General features: G+C 43.9%; 1 protein-coding gene across 3 annotated transcripts in view; it reads right to left on the bottom strand.

Moving 5' to 3' along the window:
• LOC308075312 (zinc finger protein DPF3-like) overlaps positions 1-16,070 on the bottom strand; it is a 45,803-nt gene that overhangs the window by 5,186 nt on the left and 24,547 nt on the right. For 2 of the 3 annotated variants that reach the window (XR_013932186.1, XM_080415108.1), the window contains exons 4-9: positions 8,918-9,045; positions 8,115-8,210; positions 6,582-6,645; positions 3,827-3,946; positions 3,227-3,340; positions 2,552-2,629 (exon numbers count right to left, since the gene is read on the bottom strand). Coding sequence is in view for 2 of the 3 variants with exons in the window: in XM_080415108.1 (XP_080271234.1) it covers positions 2,552-2,629; positions 3,227-3,340; positions 3,827-3,946; positions 6,582-6,645; positions 8,115-8,210; positions 8,918-9,045 (600 nt within the window). In the remaining variant the exon portion in view is untranslated. The remainder of the gene's footprint in view (positions 1-2,551; positions 2,630-3,226; positions 3,341-3,826; positions 3,947-6,581; positions 6,646-8,114; positions 8,211-8,917; positions 9,046-16,070) is intronic. The other variant, XM_080415109.1, reaches the window with a different exon arrangement.

Here is a 16,070-nt window from a genome sequence, read left to right on the forward strand (position 1 = left end):
TGTAGTACAATCAAAAATATCCCAGTAGTACATGTCTACAACTGAAATTGCAGAATTAGTTAAGTATGGTGATAATAGACACTCTATAGAGTGCAACGGTTTGTAGTGCAACGGTTTGTAGTCCTATAAAACAATATCCTATGTTTATTTTTACCATGGGGCATTAGGAGGCTAGCCGTCTAGCAAAGTGTCATTCTGTGTGTTTTTGTGCGTCCGGAATTCGGAGCTAATCTCACAAACCGCTGGACCGATTTCTTGTGCACACTTGAGTGGACCACACCTATGTTTTATACTTTTTAAAATATTTAATATAAATATAATGGAAATCAATGGGGCTCAGATTGGGCTGAAACTTTGAGTCATACGTCATAGATATGTCATCGACGAGTGCCGTCATCGATGACATCCCAGATCCAGATTTAAACCACGCCGTTCCCATATGGATCCCGAGATCCATATGATTTGATTCTTTACGCTTAATTCATTTTTGCCAGAGCCAGGGGGTCGTGCCTACATGAGGCTGTCGTCGGTCCCCTTTTGCTATCGTTTTCGTCCATATATGGATGAAAACGTTTTCTTACATGTCCCTCTATTTGATTGGCCAAGCTTAGCGTGACGTAGTTTAGAAACCATTCAGATTTCCGGCCATTCAGATTTCAACCACTAGGGGTCTGGCAGTACCAGGTCCCCTGGTTCCCTTGTTTAAAGAGTGCTGGTTTGAAGACATTGTGTTGTTGAACAAAAACTTGCTAAATATCCTAAGCCTTTGTTTGCTACAGAGTTGACACCAATGCAAAAATTCCACTGGAAACCCATGGCGGTAGTAATGCTTAGTTGGATGGTAGTAACTTCTGGCTTGGCCTATAAAAATACGTCATCACTGTAGCACTTTTATAGTCCCACAATGCAGAGAAAAAGGTCATTAATTAACCCTCGTAATCTGTCGTCTCACAAAGGAGAACGATAAAAAGGAACAGTTAACCACATGAACCCTAGCGTCCCTATTCTGGGGCGAATGTTCAGCTAAAATAGCAGGCTACAAGCTTGCCATGTTGTGAGCTTGTAGATCAGCTATTTTCACAGAAGAGATTTGGCATAGAGGGGGGGAAGAAATCTTTCAGGTATGTGACAGTGTAATTTATGATTTCGAGTTACATTTGATAAGGTCTGTGCTTGGAGAACATTTATTTATTTTCGTACTCATTGGACAAAAGATGCTTCAGTTGATGCTTCATATCCATACGAGTAAAATCGCCGGGCTTATTTGTTTATTTTGGGAACCCGGTTCACAAAGCTATTGAGACCCTATGGTATTTTCAGTGGAAGAAATAACTCAGCGGCCTCTAGTGGCAGTGATGTCAGACTTCAGTTCTCTATGACAGTGGTTCTCAAAGTGGGGTTTGGGGACCCCCAAGGGTCCTTGAGGGAGTTCCAGGGGGTCCCCAGCTAAATGATGGATAGTCAGGAACCAAATGGACCCTTATGGGTCTGTAACTCTGAGTGTACAAATGGAACCAAATGGACCTTTACAATATAAATTGGGGTCCCAGAGATAGAAATTTAATTAAATGGGGGTCCGTAGCCTAATGCAAGTCAAACTGGGGGTCCTTGAAATTAAAATGGTTGAGAACCACTGCTCTATGAAGTATATAGGGTTCAAGTAGTTAATGTGAAAATCAAGCCCTTCCTATCCACCCCCGATTTAACTCAAGTAATTCACGCATTCATCCATTCACGCCTTGACTACTGTAACTCCCTATATTCCTGTCTCTCCAATAAATCAATTCAACGGTTACAACTGGTTCAGAATGCTGCCGCCCAGGTCCTGACAGACACAAAAAAGTATGATCATATTTCACCAATTCTGGCATCCCTACATTGGCTCCCAATCACTTTCAGAATTTATATTAAAATTGTATTAATTACCTTTAAGGCCATCTCTGGTCTGGCCCCATCCTACATCTCCGACCTACTCGAGCCATATGAACCAAAGCGCAATTTGAGGTCCTCAGACAAAGCCCTACTCGAAATCCCATTTTACCAGAAAAAAATATATAGGTGATCGGGCTTCGCTTTTAGAGCTCCAACTCTCTGGAATGCCCTCCCCCTAGAGATCAGGCTTGCAGAGTCTGTGCCCCGGTTCAAATCCCATCTGAAAACTCACTTTTATAAAGTCGCTTTTATTCCCTAAATGCATTTACCCATTGTGTACTGTATTGCTGCATAATTTCTTTTTTTGCTTTTAATGTTTTTACTGTATGGTGTATTTTTTTACCCTCTGTGAAGCACTTTGTAACGAAAGGTGCTATATAAATAAAGCTTTATTATAATTATTAATGGCAGTTACATAGCTTTTTTGAACTGTTTAGTGCTAGATCCCAGGAAGTGCCGTCATGGCGTGCACAGCCCAGATCCTTAACTACACCAAAACCAAACCCATGTCCTAAACTCAACTCAACCTAATTCATTAATCAAACCGCGCCAAACACCATTTGATTGGTTGCAGGCACTGTCTAGCATTCCTCTATAATTCTTGGGATCTAGCACTAACCTTTTGAATTTGGTATTGGCTGAAGTTGATGGGTTGCAGCTCGATGACGATCGTCTGCGCAATGCTCCATGTTATTTCCTGTTAGCACAAAACGGTAGCAGGTGAATTTCTTGCATGCGAATTGCCAAAACAATATACAGCATATATAGTATTACTGTAGGGCAGGGGTCTTCAACAGGGGGTCCGTGACCGCTAAGGGGGTCCTCAGAGTTACTACAGGGGGGCCAACAAATCTTTGTGCGTTATGATTTTTCTTTTTTACATTAACCACTTGAACCCTAGCATCCTTTCTCTGAGGAGAACTTTAGCCAAATAGCAGATCTACAAGCTCACAAAGCCTTGTGCTGCGAGGCGTTGTGAGCTTGTAGATCGGCTATTTTTGGCAAAGAGGTATAGGTGTAGAGGGAAAAAAGCAGACCAAGTAAAAAAAATATGTTTCATCTGAAACACAATTTTATACATTATAGAGGGGGGTCCCTGCTTCATCTCTCTCTCAGCTAGGGGGTCCTTGGGCTGAAAAACGTTGAAGACCCCTGCTGTATATGTTTTTATGTGTCTTGTTATTATTGGACCATGTGTCTGCTAAATAAAGTTGATTGATTGATTGATTGATTGTATGGTATTAGTATAATATAGAATGGAATTGAGACACAGAACAGTTCATGCTACACTTACTCGTGTGTTGGCAGGTTGAACACGGAGGCCCAGATTTACCCGTTTTCTTATTGGAGCCCTGGCATTTATTACAGTAGTTGTTGGGAATGCCAGTCTCACCTGGACCCTTCTGGCCTGCAGGGTAATGATGGAGGAAGAGAAAGACATTTCAATTACACCAAACCTTACTGCGAAAAAGCTGCATAATGAAAACCTGTCCCGACTTCCATGTGAAGGAAGGTGGAATTTGACTGAAGTGCCTGTTGCACATAAGTGCACACTCAGGCAAGTGGATGACAAAACATGAACAGCCGATGCAACGTGTTGTGAGCTTGTAAATCGGCTATTTTCAGGCAAAGAGATTTTATGTAGCAAGGGGGGAAAAAGAAGGGGATCAAGTACCCCGATCGATGAATTATATAGGGTTTAAACGATTCACTACAATTACACCACAGAGGGCAAATACTTATTGGACAAATCAAAGCAACTACCAACTGATAATAACGGACCGCATAGTAAAAAGCGAGCCCATATTCACTGTATACAACTACTATTTGTATGCATTGTGACCATTTGTTGGCGATGTTAGTGTGCACTGTGTACCAGGAGTCAATGGCTTACGTTTGTGTCTGTGTGTGGAGGGGGACCTGGAGGTCGCGGACGCTCGGTCCTCCTCTGCCAGATGGGAATGGGTGTAGTGGTAGCTTAGCCCCGTGCGGTTTCTGTAGCGTTTCCCACAGACTGCAAGACAGAGCACAGAAACACAGCGGGCACATGTTCAGTCCTACCAACTCTCATAAAGTTGAAGTGAAACCGAAGTTAAAGGGATATTTCACTTTCAAAAAAACGTTGGGTCATTTTATCATCTACTCAGGCTTTTGTGAGCCCCCCAGACCGTTTTTAAGTTGCTTGATTCAGTATTTAGATATATGATATTCATTTTATCAGACACGCCCCCTTCCTATACAAACCCATTATAACTTCAAACTCCATTTTAACCATGTTAGATTTATCAAAAACACCCGTCCTTGGTTCTGGTGACTCACCCCGCCCTCCTAATACGCGAGGGGGCTGTGTTTTTTCGATCTGGGGGGCTCACAAAAGCCTGAGTAGATGATAAAATGACCCAAAGTTTTTTTGAAAGTGAAATATCCCTTTAACAAATCAGTTATAAGAGATGGATCAGAGACACTTCGTGCATGCTTTTCTTTTTTGTCCTTTTTCCCCTCCCTGAGCGCTTGTGTCAGACTCAGGATAGAAATGCGTATAACTCAATACTCATTGCATTTAAGTTGATTATAGCCAGGGCATCTATCCACCTTTTTTACACCTCAACGTGTACCCGCTTTATTCTTATTATATTTTAAATGTAACATTTATTTTCATACCATGGTAAATAGAAACAAAAAATGTAAAAAGATAAAAGATTAATAACATCCCCAATGGACATTAGCTTAAGCCTCCAAGTGGAAAGGAATGGTCATTCAAGGATTTTGTTGGGTTAGTCAGTCAAATACGGTACAAGCAACTAGGGGTGCAACAGATAATTGAACTAATCAATTATTTAAGAAATAATAATTGATTTGAATAAAACCATAGATTTTTGGTGAAATAATATATAAATATATATCTTTCTTTTTTTCCCATCAGTATAGGTGACAAAAACATTCAAAAATAATACAAATAGCCGATCTACAAGCTCGCAATTCATCGCATAGCAACACGTAGTGAGCTTGTAGACCGTCTGTTTTTGATATTTTTGGGTTAATCAGACTAATCGATTTAGTCGAACATCAATTACACATTTTTTCACATCGATTCATGGACATAAAAAAAAAAAAAAAAACATGCTAAACGATTATTCAATTAATCAAAGTAATCGATAGAATAATCGCTACGAAAATGGATGGCCAGTTGCAGCCCTACAAACAAATATGTATAAGGAAGACGACAACCCTGTAGAGGCAGGGCTAAAGAAGAGAAGACTATGATTAAGTGATGACACCAAAGGCACTTTCAAGTTGGAAAAGGGACAACAGAGTGAGTTCAGGAGCTACATCGTTAATCACAGCACTTGCAACAGAACCACTCAACTACGATCTATCAAAACCACTCCAAATATCCTAAAGCACTACCATCAAAGAGAGTCAACAAGTCCAGATACCTGAGGCCGAAGATTTTGAGTTATGCTTTTGTTTGTATCTGTCTGAAACAGAGAAAACACAAAGCAAAAAACAAAAAGGAAAAGGAAAGGAAAAAAGCATGAGTATGTGTTCGCTCAACAAGTCACCACAACAGAGCAAAATCCAACACCCCCCGTTTTGTTTTTTTTTCACCATGCAACTTGCTTGACTGCAGGGAGATGTCTTCTGGGGAATGTCATTATTGGGGGAAAATGTTCAAACATCTTCAAAAGTCACGATACATACAGTATATATATATATATATATATTCTCTATTTATTTTTAAAATAGGGCTCAAAGGGAGCATTTCACCCATTTCCAACCTCATCTTTGTATAATTGGTTATGGAAAGCTCGCTTATGGAAAGCTCTCAATAAATAAGGAATATCTTTCATTCACACAAACAAAATTGAAGACACGCTGTAATGTATGAAAAATGGATCTTGACGGATGACAAAACAAATTGTATTGTATATAGAAATTTTGCGAGACGTCGAGTGAGACAACCCCTTTCTTCATCAATTAATAATATAGTCATACCTCTTTTCTTATTATGTTGGTATTGGGGGTTATTTGAAATGAGTTACAATGAAATCCAGGACTTCAAAGAACATTTTGATAAATAAGGCCTGAAGATGCATAAAGGAATGTAGGTATCCAGTATCCAGAAGCCAATAAGGTGTACTATATATTGGATATACAAAAAAAAAATGTTGATACCAAAATCAAGAAGGGTTTATAATGTCACTCCCCCATACAGGTACAAGCAACTCTCTAAACAGAATAGTATTTATGTGAAGGGTATACACACAATACTATGCCAAGCCATATCCCACACAATGTGTTATATTATCCACTATATACCCTGTTATGATACTTTATTTAAAAAGAAGTATCCATTTGTATTAAATAAGTATCCATTTGTCTTCGAACCTAAATTATTCATTCATCAGTTTTATATCCATCTAAATGACACAAGACAAAATAAATTTGTTCAATTAAATATTGATAATGAACTTCAAAAAGAAAACAAAATGTATGTAAATAGTATCCTTATGTAGTATTGCGTTATTCTGATCTCATTTTTCCACACATAGCAATATTGATCGGCGTGATTTTCATTCCACACTAACCAAACACATGGATATGATGTCAACACACGCCCTCGTGTTGCAGAGCCCATCTCCACTTACTGTCACAGACGTACGGCTTGTCGTGGTCATCCATATCTGTCCTCTTGCGCCCTGAGCCCCGGCCCTGTGGAAATACAAGCCATCAGCCAAGCACCCAAGAAGATACTGTGAAGTTGTTTACATAAAGTTAGGTGGCAGCTACTGAAAAAATGCTGTTGGTGTACATAATATACCAAGATTATATGCACGTGTACATACGTACACTGATGTTCTTTGCACTCTCTCTTTTTAAAATCTTTTTACGGTTTTATCATTATCGTTATTATTACCTATGCTGCTGCGTTGTCTGAAGGAAGCCAACCAAAAATAAGTTTTACTCTTATGTACCTGTACACAAGATGTAAAAATAAAGCACAACCTTGAAACCTTGAACCCAGCATTACAGATACTAGAGCAGTGATTCCCAACATTTTTCATTTCAGTGACCCCCAGTTTGACACAAAAAATATTCATCTCTGGGACTCCAATCTACACTGTACGGGTCCATTTGGTTCCTTTTGTACACTCTCAGAGTTACAGAGCCAAAAAGGTCCGTTTGGTGGTCCTTGGTGGTCCCCCAGACCCGACAAACGAGTGCACTGGTGCAATCATGTCTGTCCGGAACAATGGTGTTTGCAACTAACTCGTAGCCGCGCTGGAGCACCGTTCATCCGATCGACTTCACACTCGACAATGCACTAAGTTCCATGGGTCTTCAGCAGTACACCCGCCAAGTGTGAAGTCGTTCTCGAGATATGCGACGGACAAAGAGATGTACGTACATACGTAGATTCCTGCTATTGATACGTAGATAGATATCAGCCGATATGTAAGGTGAATCCTAAGGTTCTATTGTGCAGACATGTGGAAAAACTAAATCCAACCCTACCATATGACTTTATCCATTTCCTATGCAAATAAAAAGGTGAAGGTAATACTATGCAAAATCCTAGACAACTCCTACTGTATTTAGTGCTGCATATATTATTTCCCTGCATGACACCTGGGGAACTATAAAGACACTGGCCCAGAACACACACAGGAGTGGAAGTCCTTTGTTGCTGCCCTACATGCCAGCAGGCATAAAGGGCATAAGTAAGTATATTATTTTCAGCCTATGCGTGATTCACTTTAGGTCTACTATGAAAAATTAACATCGCTGAAGAAATTAAAAAGTTGAACAGAAATTCACCGTTTAATAGTTAATTAATAACATTTTCCTTACTAGCTAATTTTATTTGCAAAGATAGAAGCTGACAAGATATGCAAATGCCTAGAAATTCATTCAACAGTCAAAATTATGATACATTATTATTTTAATCTGTAATAAGGGAACATATTTCTGTATGATCACTGCAGTAGTAGTAGTACATGTGACTCTAGAAATCTTTACATAGCTACACTGAAACAAATCGCAGCACGGTAATCCGAGCACAAGAACACCCACTTTCCCATGGCAGGCAGCAAGAGACTGCAAGATGACCTAACATTTTAAAACATGTAATCAAAAGCATTGACAAAAACGTTAGAAAAGATTTTGTTCAGATGACTTACCCTTCCTTTGCCTCTGTGTCTCCGTTTGGGAGTGTCTACCTCAAAGTCATCGTCATCATTGAAGGCGTCCTCTGCTGCATCGGCCTCCAGAACTCTCTAAAAAACACAACAAGGCTGTTAGGCAAAATAGCATTTGTTTCTCAAATACAATCTTTAGGACTGACTGTTTACGCTGCTATTTGCAAGTGATCCGATCGGATTTGTGTATTCACACATCGTAAACCTATCTGCACTGGTTGCTGTGGTAGCGACAGAAGCTCACAAGCTTGTGAGCTTGTAGATCAGCTATTTTTAGCTGAAATCAGGCATCCGAGTTTACAGACCGAGACATCTTTAGAAATCAGGTTTGAATTTCAAACCACCTAGGAATGTGACATTTTTATTTAAAAAACAAACAGTACTGGGTTTGGTGATGCTCTATATCGTCTGACTCAACTTTGTTTGCGTTCGTTTATGTGCTAAAAGAGTGACTTTGAGAGCTGTTTCACCGTACAATGCAAGTCAATGAGGAGCATATTTTTAATTATCAATTTCTAATCAATGGAGCAATTATTTTTGATTTCTTGTCCACCTTTGGAGTTACATCATGGCAAGGTAACTACACAACCCAGACCTCTACCAAAAGTGGTCTTGCCCTTTAAATAATCTTACAATTACTTTGAGTAATATTCTTCTCAAGTACTTCAACTTGAGCAGGATATTCTGGCACTCTTTCCACCCCTGACAATAATACCAAGCTTTTAATCTGCTTGATTCTAAAAATACCACTGAACATGGATGGTGAAGGTGTGCGCAGAACTCACCTGGATCTCCAGCAGGCTTTCTTCATCATTCTTGGAGTTGTTCCTCTTGTCCAGCCCTTCTCCACGCAGCAGGGCCTCTAGTGTAGTGCTCTGAGTGGGCAGGGAGTCCTTGGACATGAGGCTGCCATCTGTACCGACACAAAAAAGAACACGCGCTACTAGAATGGCACTCTGAAGCCTGCGTTGTACTTGAACCATTAAACCCTCTATACCCGTGATTCTCAACCTGTGGAACTTGAGTATGCTGTAAGTGGTCCCACAAATAACTGGGTAAACACTAAGATTTTAGTAGTAATATAACATTAAAGCCACACTATGGAACTTTTTTTGAATGAATAAAATGTCATTTTGTCCCATCTGTATGTTAAAACAATATAACTTATACGATTGGGGTGGTTGGATTTTGTCTCCCTGCTCTCCTATTGAGACATTTTGATCGTGTCAAAGGTCATGTCTCACCTAGACACAGGATCTGACACGAATTTTGACCTGATGGTCAAGGTCAAGATTCATAGTGCAGCTTTAATATTAAAAGTCATGGCATTTGTTCTTTAAAATCTTAAAATTGTCATACAAATAGGGTAAATAGGAATACTATGCTAGTTCCATTGATCCAAGCCAGAACACGATAGACTGATAGATCATTAAAATAAACATGCTCTGAAAATGCACGCGGCACACCGATCTGACCACTTAACACGGCAGCCCATGTTAAGTGGTCAGATGGGTGGGCCTCAAACACTTTACAGATTTTCAAGTGGCCCTGAACCAGAAAAAGTGGCCCTGAACCAGAAAAAGTTTAGAACCACTGCTCTATACTTAAACTAATACTTAGATGAATGGGGTCGGCTCCAATGGGTCCATTCTCTTTTCCCTCTGCACCAAATCTCTTCACCGAAAATAGCCACTCTACTATACAAGCTCGCAATACATTGCAACGTGTTGTGAGCTTGTAGATCTTTTTTTTTCTCCCAGCAAATGTTAGCCCTAGAGTAGGGATGCTAGGGTTCAAATGGTTAATTACACGTGGGTGTAATAGCCTCTATAGCCTCTATAAGCTCACAAAACATCATAGGAACTGGATTGATAAATGAAGTGTGTGTGTGTGTGTGGGGGGGGGGCATTAATGGTGGGCGTGGCCAGACGGTGATGTCACAAAGTTCCAAAGTTCATCGTCACATCCTCAGTATTGGTTTAGCTCCGAAGAGTGTCCAAATATAACCAAATGGACCCGCAATGAACGACCCCGTAAGGGTTACATTTGTGCACTCTTTGGAGTTTCATTAACTAGGCACTTTAATGTATTGTGACAATTTAAATTGCTCTGATGAAGCCCAAGAATGCCTAGATTGTAATTGTAAATTTCTGACTGTCTATTTAAGGGAAAATCTATTTTACTTTAATGCAAGTTGGAAGAACTCCATGAAACATTGCATGATGTATTTGTTCTTGAAGAGCTAGGAACTGTAGGAAGTACTCCTTTTATTAGTGTAAACCATGAGTAAACCAGGACCCCTACCAGGACCCCTACCCTCAGAGTTACTACAGGGGGACTGCCCATGTGTGATAAGAATTAGGAACTTTTCTTTTTTACATAAAATGTAACCCTAGCATGCCTATTCTGGAGGGAACATTATGAGGTTTGGTGTAGAGGGAAAACAGAGCAGACCAAGTACAGAGCCAAAGTACCCTAAAGAGTATTTAGAGTTTAAAGGGTTAAATTAGAATACACATTAACATGAATCCAAACCTCTCCATTCAACATAGTCAACATGGGCGAGATCGCTGGTTAACTTGTAGTGTCCAGTGTCCACCACACAGAGAGAGAGAGATAGAAAATTGTTTCTAATATTTTAAACCCAAAATCGAACATTTCAATAACCTTCTAACATTGAGAGAGATGTGGTAGGGCTGTTCTAATCCGCAGACACACCGCCATGAAACTAGTAAGTTTGTTTTGGAAAAGTGCTCAGTGGCCAACAGTATAAGACGTATGTGGTCGTACTGGGCAGTTGGATCCAAATGATAGTCTTCAAGAGACAATAAAAGTGGCCGCACACACACTGGTAGCCAAAGTGCCAATATTTTATTCTGGACGCAGAGTAATGAAAACCTACTGGACAGTTCCCAGGTTTTAATGTGTGTGTCCGTTTGATTGTGAAGAAGGGCGTTACTGGGGGGGGGAAAAGCATTCATGCTCAGCAAACCTACCCTGGGTAAAGAAAAAAAAAACTATGTTCGAACTTTCATGCAAATCCAATCAGAACTGTAGGAGGTTCTGTAGGACAGCGGTTTAATAATTACTGGGGCTCAGGGGTAGAGTGGCCAGTAGAGCGGCCGTATGGGAACTGTGAGGTTCCCAGTTCGATCCCGGGCTCTCCCAGAGTTAGTGTCGAAGTGTCCTTGAGCAAGACGCTGAACCCCCCTAATTGCTCCAGATGAGCAGGATGGTGCCTTGCATGGTTTTGCTACATTGCTCTCTCGGTGTTCACATATGGGAAACAGCGCCCTCTGGCGATGTACAGAAGCTTCACATTCACTCCCTCAGGGCCAAACCCTTTTTGGCCCGATGGGTCTTCCGTCGCTTTCCGGTAGCCCTCTTACCCGAGGGCACAAAAGGAGACCGGAACGCGGAAGTCATTCTCTTGGCTTCCTTCTGCCTACGATGAAGGAGCTTCTCACCTTTCTACAAGATCGAGGTCTGCGGGTTCTACTAACTCTGAAGCGACGGGTAGGATTCTCAGTCCATTGAGAGTTCCCCGGACCTCCTTCTCTCCCTCCTATCCCCGCCGTGCTTTTCCGGACGAGGAAAACACAGCATTCTACGGACGTTAAACTAACCAGACTAGTTACCTTGGCCTAGCTAATACAGCCTTTAGCTTAGCCTGGCCTCTAGCTAGCTCAGTGGCCTTGGCCTAGTCTAGCCTAGCCTAGCCTAGCCACCTACGTCCTCTACGATGACTCGACGAGAGCTTAACACTACCGCCGATCGCCACGACCGGGGAGCCAGCTTGGATCTCCCCTCCCCCCCGGTGAGGACGCGACACCCGTTCCTGCTCACAGCCCCTGGATGAGTGGGACACACAGTCTACCATGACGCACGCGCCACCGTAGACCACCAGGCTCAGTTCTCGCCACCTTCCCTTAGGCTCCCCAGCCCTGGAAGAAGCCGCGACACACACATCAGCGTACAGATCTGGCCGAATGTGCATGCCTATGTGTTCCCTTTGTTTGTGTGGCTCGAAATGTTTTTCCATGACAAAGTAAGTGTCTGTGTAAATTTAAAAAAGCAACTCGAGACCGGAGACGCCGCTATACCAGCGCTAGCTGAGATGCGACGCCTCACACAGGAGATCTTTCTCGACAAATACTCCACAGAATGGGCTGGTAGAGTACTCGGTTTGTGCGTCACCCACGGAAGGGCACGGTGGTTCACCACAGACCCGGCAGGTAGGTCCAGCTTGCTTTTCCCAGTCTTCCTCCGCCCCACCCGCTACCGACCAGAGGCGAGCAGCTTGACCAGAGGGACAGCGACGCCTCCCCACCTTCCAAACCCCACCAAACCGGAGCTAGCGGCGACAGAAAACTGCGCTACTAGCCCCGAGTTACAAGACACACACACACAATTCATAGTACAGGATTACGTGAATGTGAATGTGCATGCATTTGTGTCCCCTGCTTCTGTTGCAAATGTTTCTTATATGACAATACAGTGCTTGTGCAATAAAAAAACAAAAAAGAATTGCAACCAAAAGCCCTGCCGTCGCAATCACATGTCATTGTAGAGAATTACGTGAATATGCGTGCACAGTTGAATACACATGTCTTTGTAGAGAATTACGTGAATGTGTATGCACTGTTGAATGTGATTGTGTCCCCTGCTTATGTTGCGAATGTTGCTTATATGACAAAAAATGCTTGTGTAAACAACCAAGAAGATTGCAACCAAAAGTACCCAAAATGAGCCAACGACCACTACGGACCCCCCACGGGGGGTCCATGGTGGTCGTTGGACAGAGAAAAGGCGTTATGGCGGGCCAAAACCGTCATTTCCTACAAGGGTCACGCCAAAATTTTCCTTGGTCCATGAAAGAAAGTCACAAGGTAAATATAAGCCAAATAGTTGTAAGGAAGGTGGGGGTAGCCAAAATGGCCGCCCCCACTGCACAACACATGTTGCCAATAAAGATGGCCGCTGCTGCTCGCAGACACGTGTTGCCGGCAACAATGGCGGCGCCCACATGCGTGGCCAGTATTTCCAAAATGGCCGCGTACGTGGGCCCGGAAGTAACACCAAGCACGGTTGTCAGGCCAACGAGTGGCGCCAAGATGGCGGCTCATGTACGCTCGAATACAATAACAACCCCCCCAAATCCGTTGTCATTGCACATCGAGCAATGGAAAAAATGCAACCCCAACCCCTGGGTGCTTCGTACGATAGCAAAGGGTTACAGACTGCAATTTTCCACCAACCCACCCATGTCCAACGAAGTACTGTTGTCACAAGCGAGTGGTCAAACGGCGGTGACGTTACGAGAGGAGATCTCCTCTCTATTACGCAAGAATGCCGTAAGGGAAGTGTTACCAGGAAAAAGCCAAACATGGTTGCCGGGCCAACGAGTACAGCCAGGATGGCGGCTCGCGTACGCCCGACATTAATAACAACCCCTCCAAATCTTTTGTCACTCCGCATCAAGCGATGCAAAGAATGCAACGCCGACCCCTGGGTGCTTCATATGAGAGCACAGGGGTACAGGCCGCAGTTTCCACAAAACCACCCATGTCCAACAGGGCCTTGTTGTCACACACGAGTGGACAGTATAATGATGTGTCGGTTATGATCGATCCTTTCACAAGAACTAGTGCTTGACGTGAACGAACGGACACTCTTCCCTCTTTGGAACCGTTACGTTCACGATTTCGTTCATGCCCCCCCAGCACACCGCACACACGACAGGTGGACTGGTTAACTCCTCCTGCGACTGTGCATTGTGCAGTCATGTTAGTGGGATCAGGTGCACACGTTTGCATGCACATAGTAGCCCCTTACGCCCCACCGGGACCGGAAGCACTACCGAACTTGAACGAATCATTTGAACGAATCGTTTGAACGAATCCTTGAACGAATCTTTGAACGAATCTTTGGTCATTGCCGTGAACGTGAATTAAGTCGTTCGTTCACTGAAATGAACTGTTTGGCGGTTTGAACGATTCTTTGAACGAATCTTTTGAACAAATCATTGCCGTGAACGTGAATTAAATCGTTCGTTCACTGAAATGAACTGTTTGGCGGTTTGAACGATTCTTTGAACGAATCTTTTGAACAAATCATTGCCGTGAACGTGAATTAAATCGTTCGTTCACTGAAATGAACTGTTTGGCGGTACATACTGCTTTTTCCACCAGACCACCCATGGCCAACAGAGCACTGTTGTTACACGCTAGTGGTCAAGAGGCGGTGACGTTGCGAGAGGAGACTGCCTCCCTTTACGCAAGAACGCCGTACGGACAGTGTCACCAGGAGAAAGCCGGCTCGTTTTCTACTCGAGATACTTCCTGGTCAAGAAGAAAGGGGGGGGGCTACGTCCTATCTTGGATCTAAGAGCTCACTAGATCTCAAGGACGCCCTTCTCCACATCCCTATCTACCCGCCGCACAGGTAAATCCTGCGCTTCGAGTTCGAGGGTCGTGTGTACAGGTACTTGGTCCTCTCGTTTGAAATGTCTTGAGTCCCAGGATGTTCATGAAATGCACTCAAGCGATAGCTCCTCTGAGACAGAGGGGAGTCCGCATCGCAACCTACATAGAACATTTGGTTGCTGAGTGCGGACTCGCGTTCTGGATGCATGTCATCACCATAGACTGGTGGTGTCGCACCTGACCTCCCCGGGATTCACACTGAACTTCGAGAAGTGCACGAAGTGTGTGCTCACCCAGTCCCATCACGCTACCTTATAGGTATCGCACTGGATGCGGTCTCTCTGGTTGAGCTCCCTCAGGTTTTTTGCCGTGTGACAGTGTCCGCGGCATGCATGCAGTCCCTCCAACAAGGGAAAGTAGCTTCTTTCCTGTCGGAGGGCGTCCCGGTAGGGAGGATCATCTCAAGAATGATGATCGCCACCGATGACAGCCTCACAGGGTGGGTCACCACCTTCGGGGGCCGGACGGCCATGGGTCTGTGGAACCGCAGCATGAGGACAGCATACATTAACTGCTTGGAGTTGATGGCAGTCCTTTTGGCGGTAAAACACTTTGAGCCCCACATCAGTGGACGTCAAGTTCAGGTCAGGACGGACAATACCACGACCATGGCCTGTACCAACAAGCAAGGAGGTCCGAGATCTCCTACCTTGAACAGTCTGGCACGGAGGTTTGATTTTGTGGTGCGACGCACACTTGGAATCAATCAGCGCCTCTCATGTACTTGGCCTTCTGAACAGGGGAACCGATCCTCTGTCCAGAGGCGAGACTTTTATTCAGATTGGTTTCCGCACCGGGGTCGCGGACCAGATCTGGACCTAGTTGCCGCGGAGGAGAACGCAGATTGCTCGCTGTTCCTCTCAATGAGAGAGCGGGCTCCGCTGGACCTGGACGCCCCGGCGCACGAATGGTCGTGGGGGCTGCCTTATGCGTGCCCTCCGCTGGAACTGATCCACCCCACTCCGGAACGGATCAGACTCCAAGGCTTGGTGGCGTTGCTGGTGGCTCCGGTACGGGGCTCCCGGAGGTCGGGGATAGCTCCCCTCCTCTAAAAGCAACCTTGGCCCCTCCCGCTACGCAGGGATCTGCGACAGCAGGCGAAGGGCGAAACCTTTCATCCCAGACCCGCGGAAATAGAATCGTGGGTCTGGCCCGTGGAGGGAAAACTTGACTGCGACTGGTTTTCCACCTAGAATGGTGGCTACCAGTGGGGTATCGTTCAGGTTCGACTCGCTCAAATTAACTAGTTCCTTGCCGTGAATGTGAACGAGTTTGTTCTTTTTCTGGGACGGTTACGTTCACACTATAGTGCATGCCCCCATCCCCTCCCCCCGCGTATAGGACGGGAGGTTGGGCTGTACGTGCGACGTAGAAAACAAAGACGCTCCCACGAGGGCGTTTTCACACTAGAGAGTGGAGCTGCTGAACGAAAACGTGAACGAGTCAATTGAAC

The sequence above is a fragment of the Gymnoscopelus braueri genome, assembly GCF_963280865.1.
Source record: "Gymnoscopelus braueri genome assembly, chromosome: 19".
Classification (NCBI taxonomy): Eukaryota; Metazoa; Chordata; class Actinopteri; order Myctophiformes; family Myctophidae; genus Gymnoscopelus; species Gymnoscopelus braueri.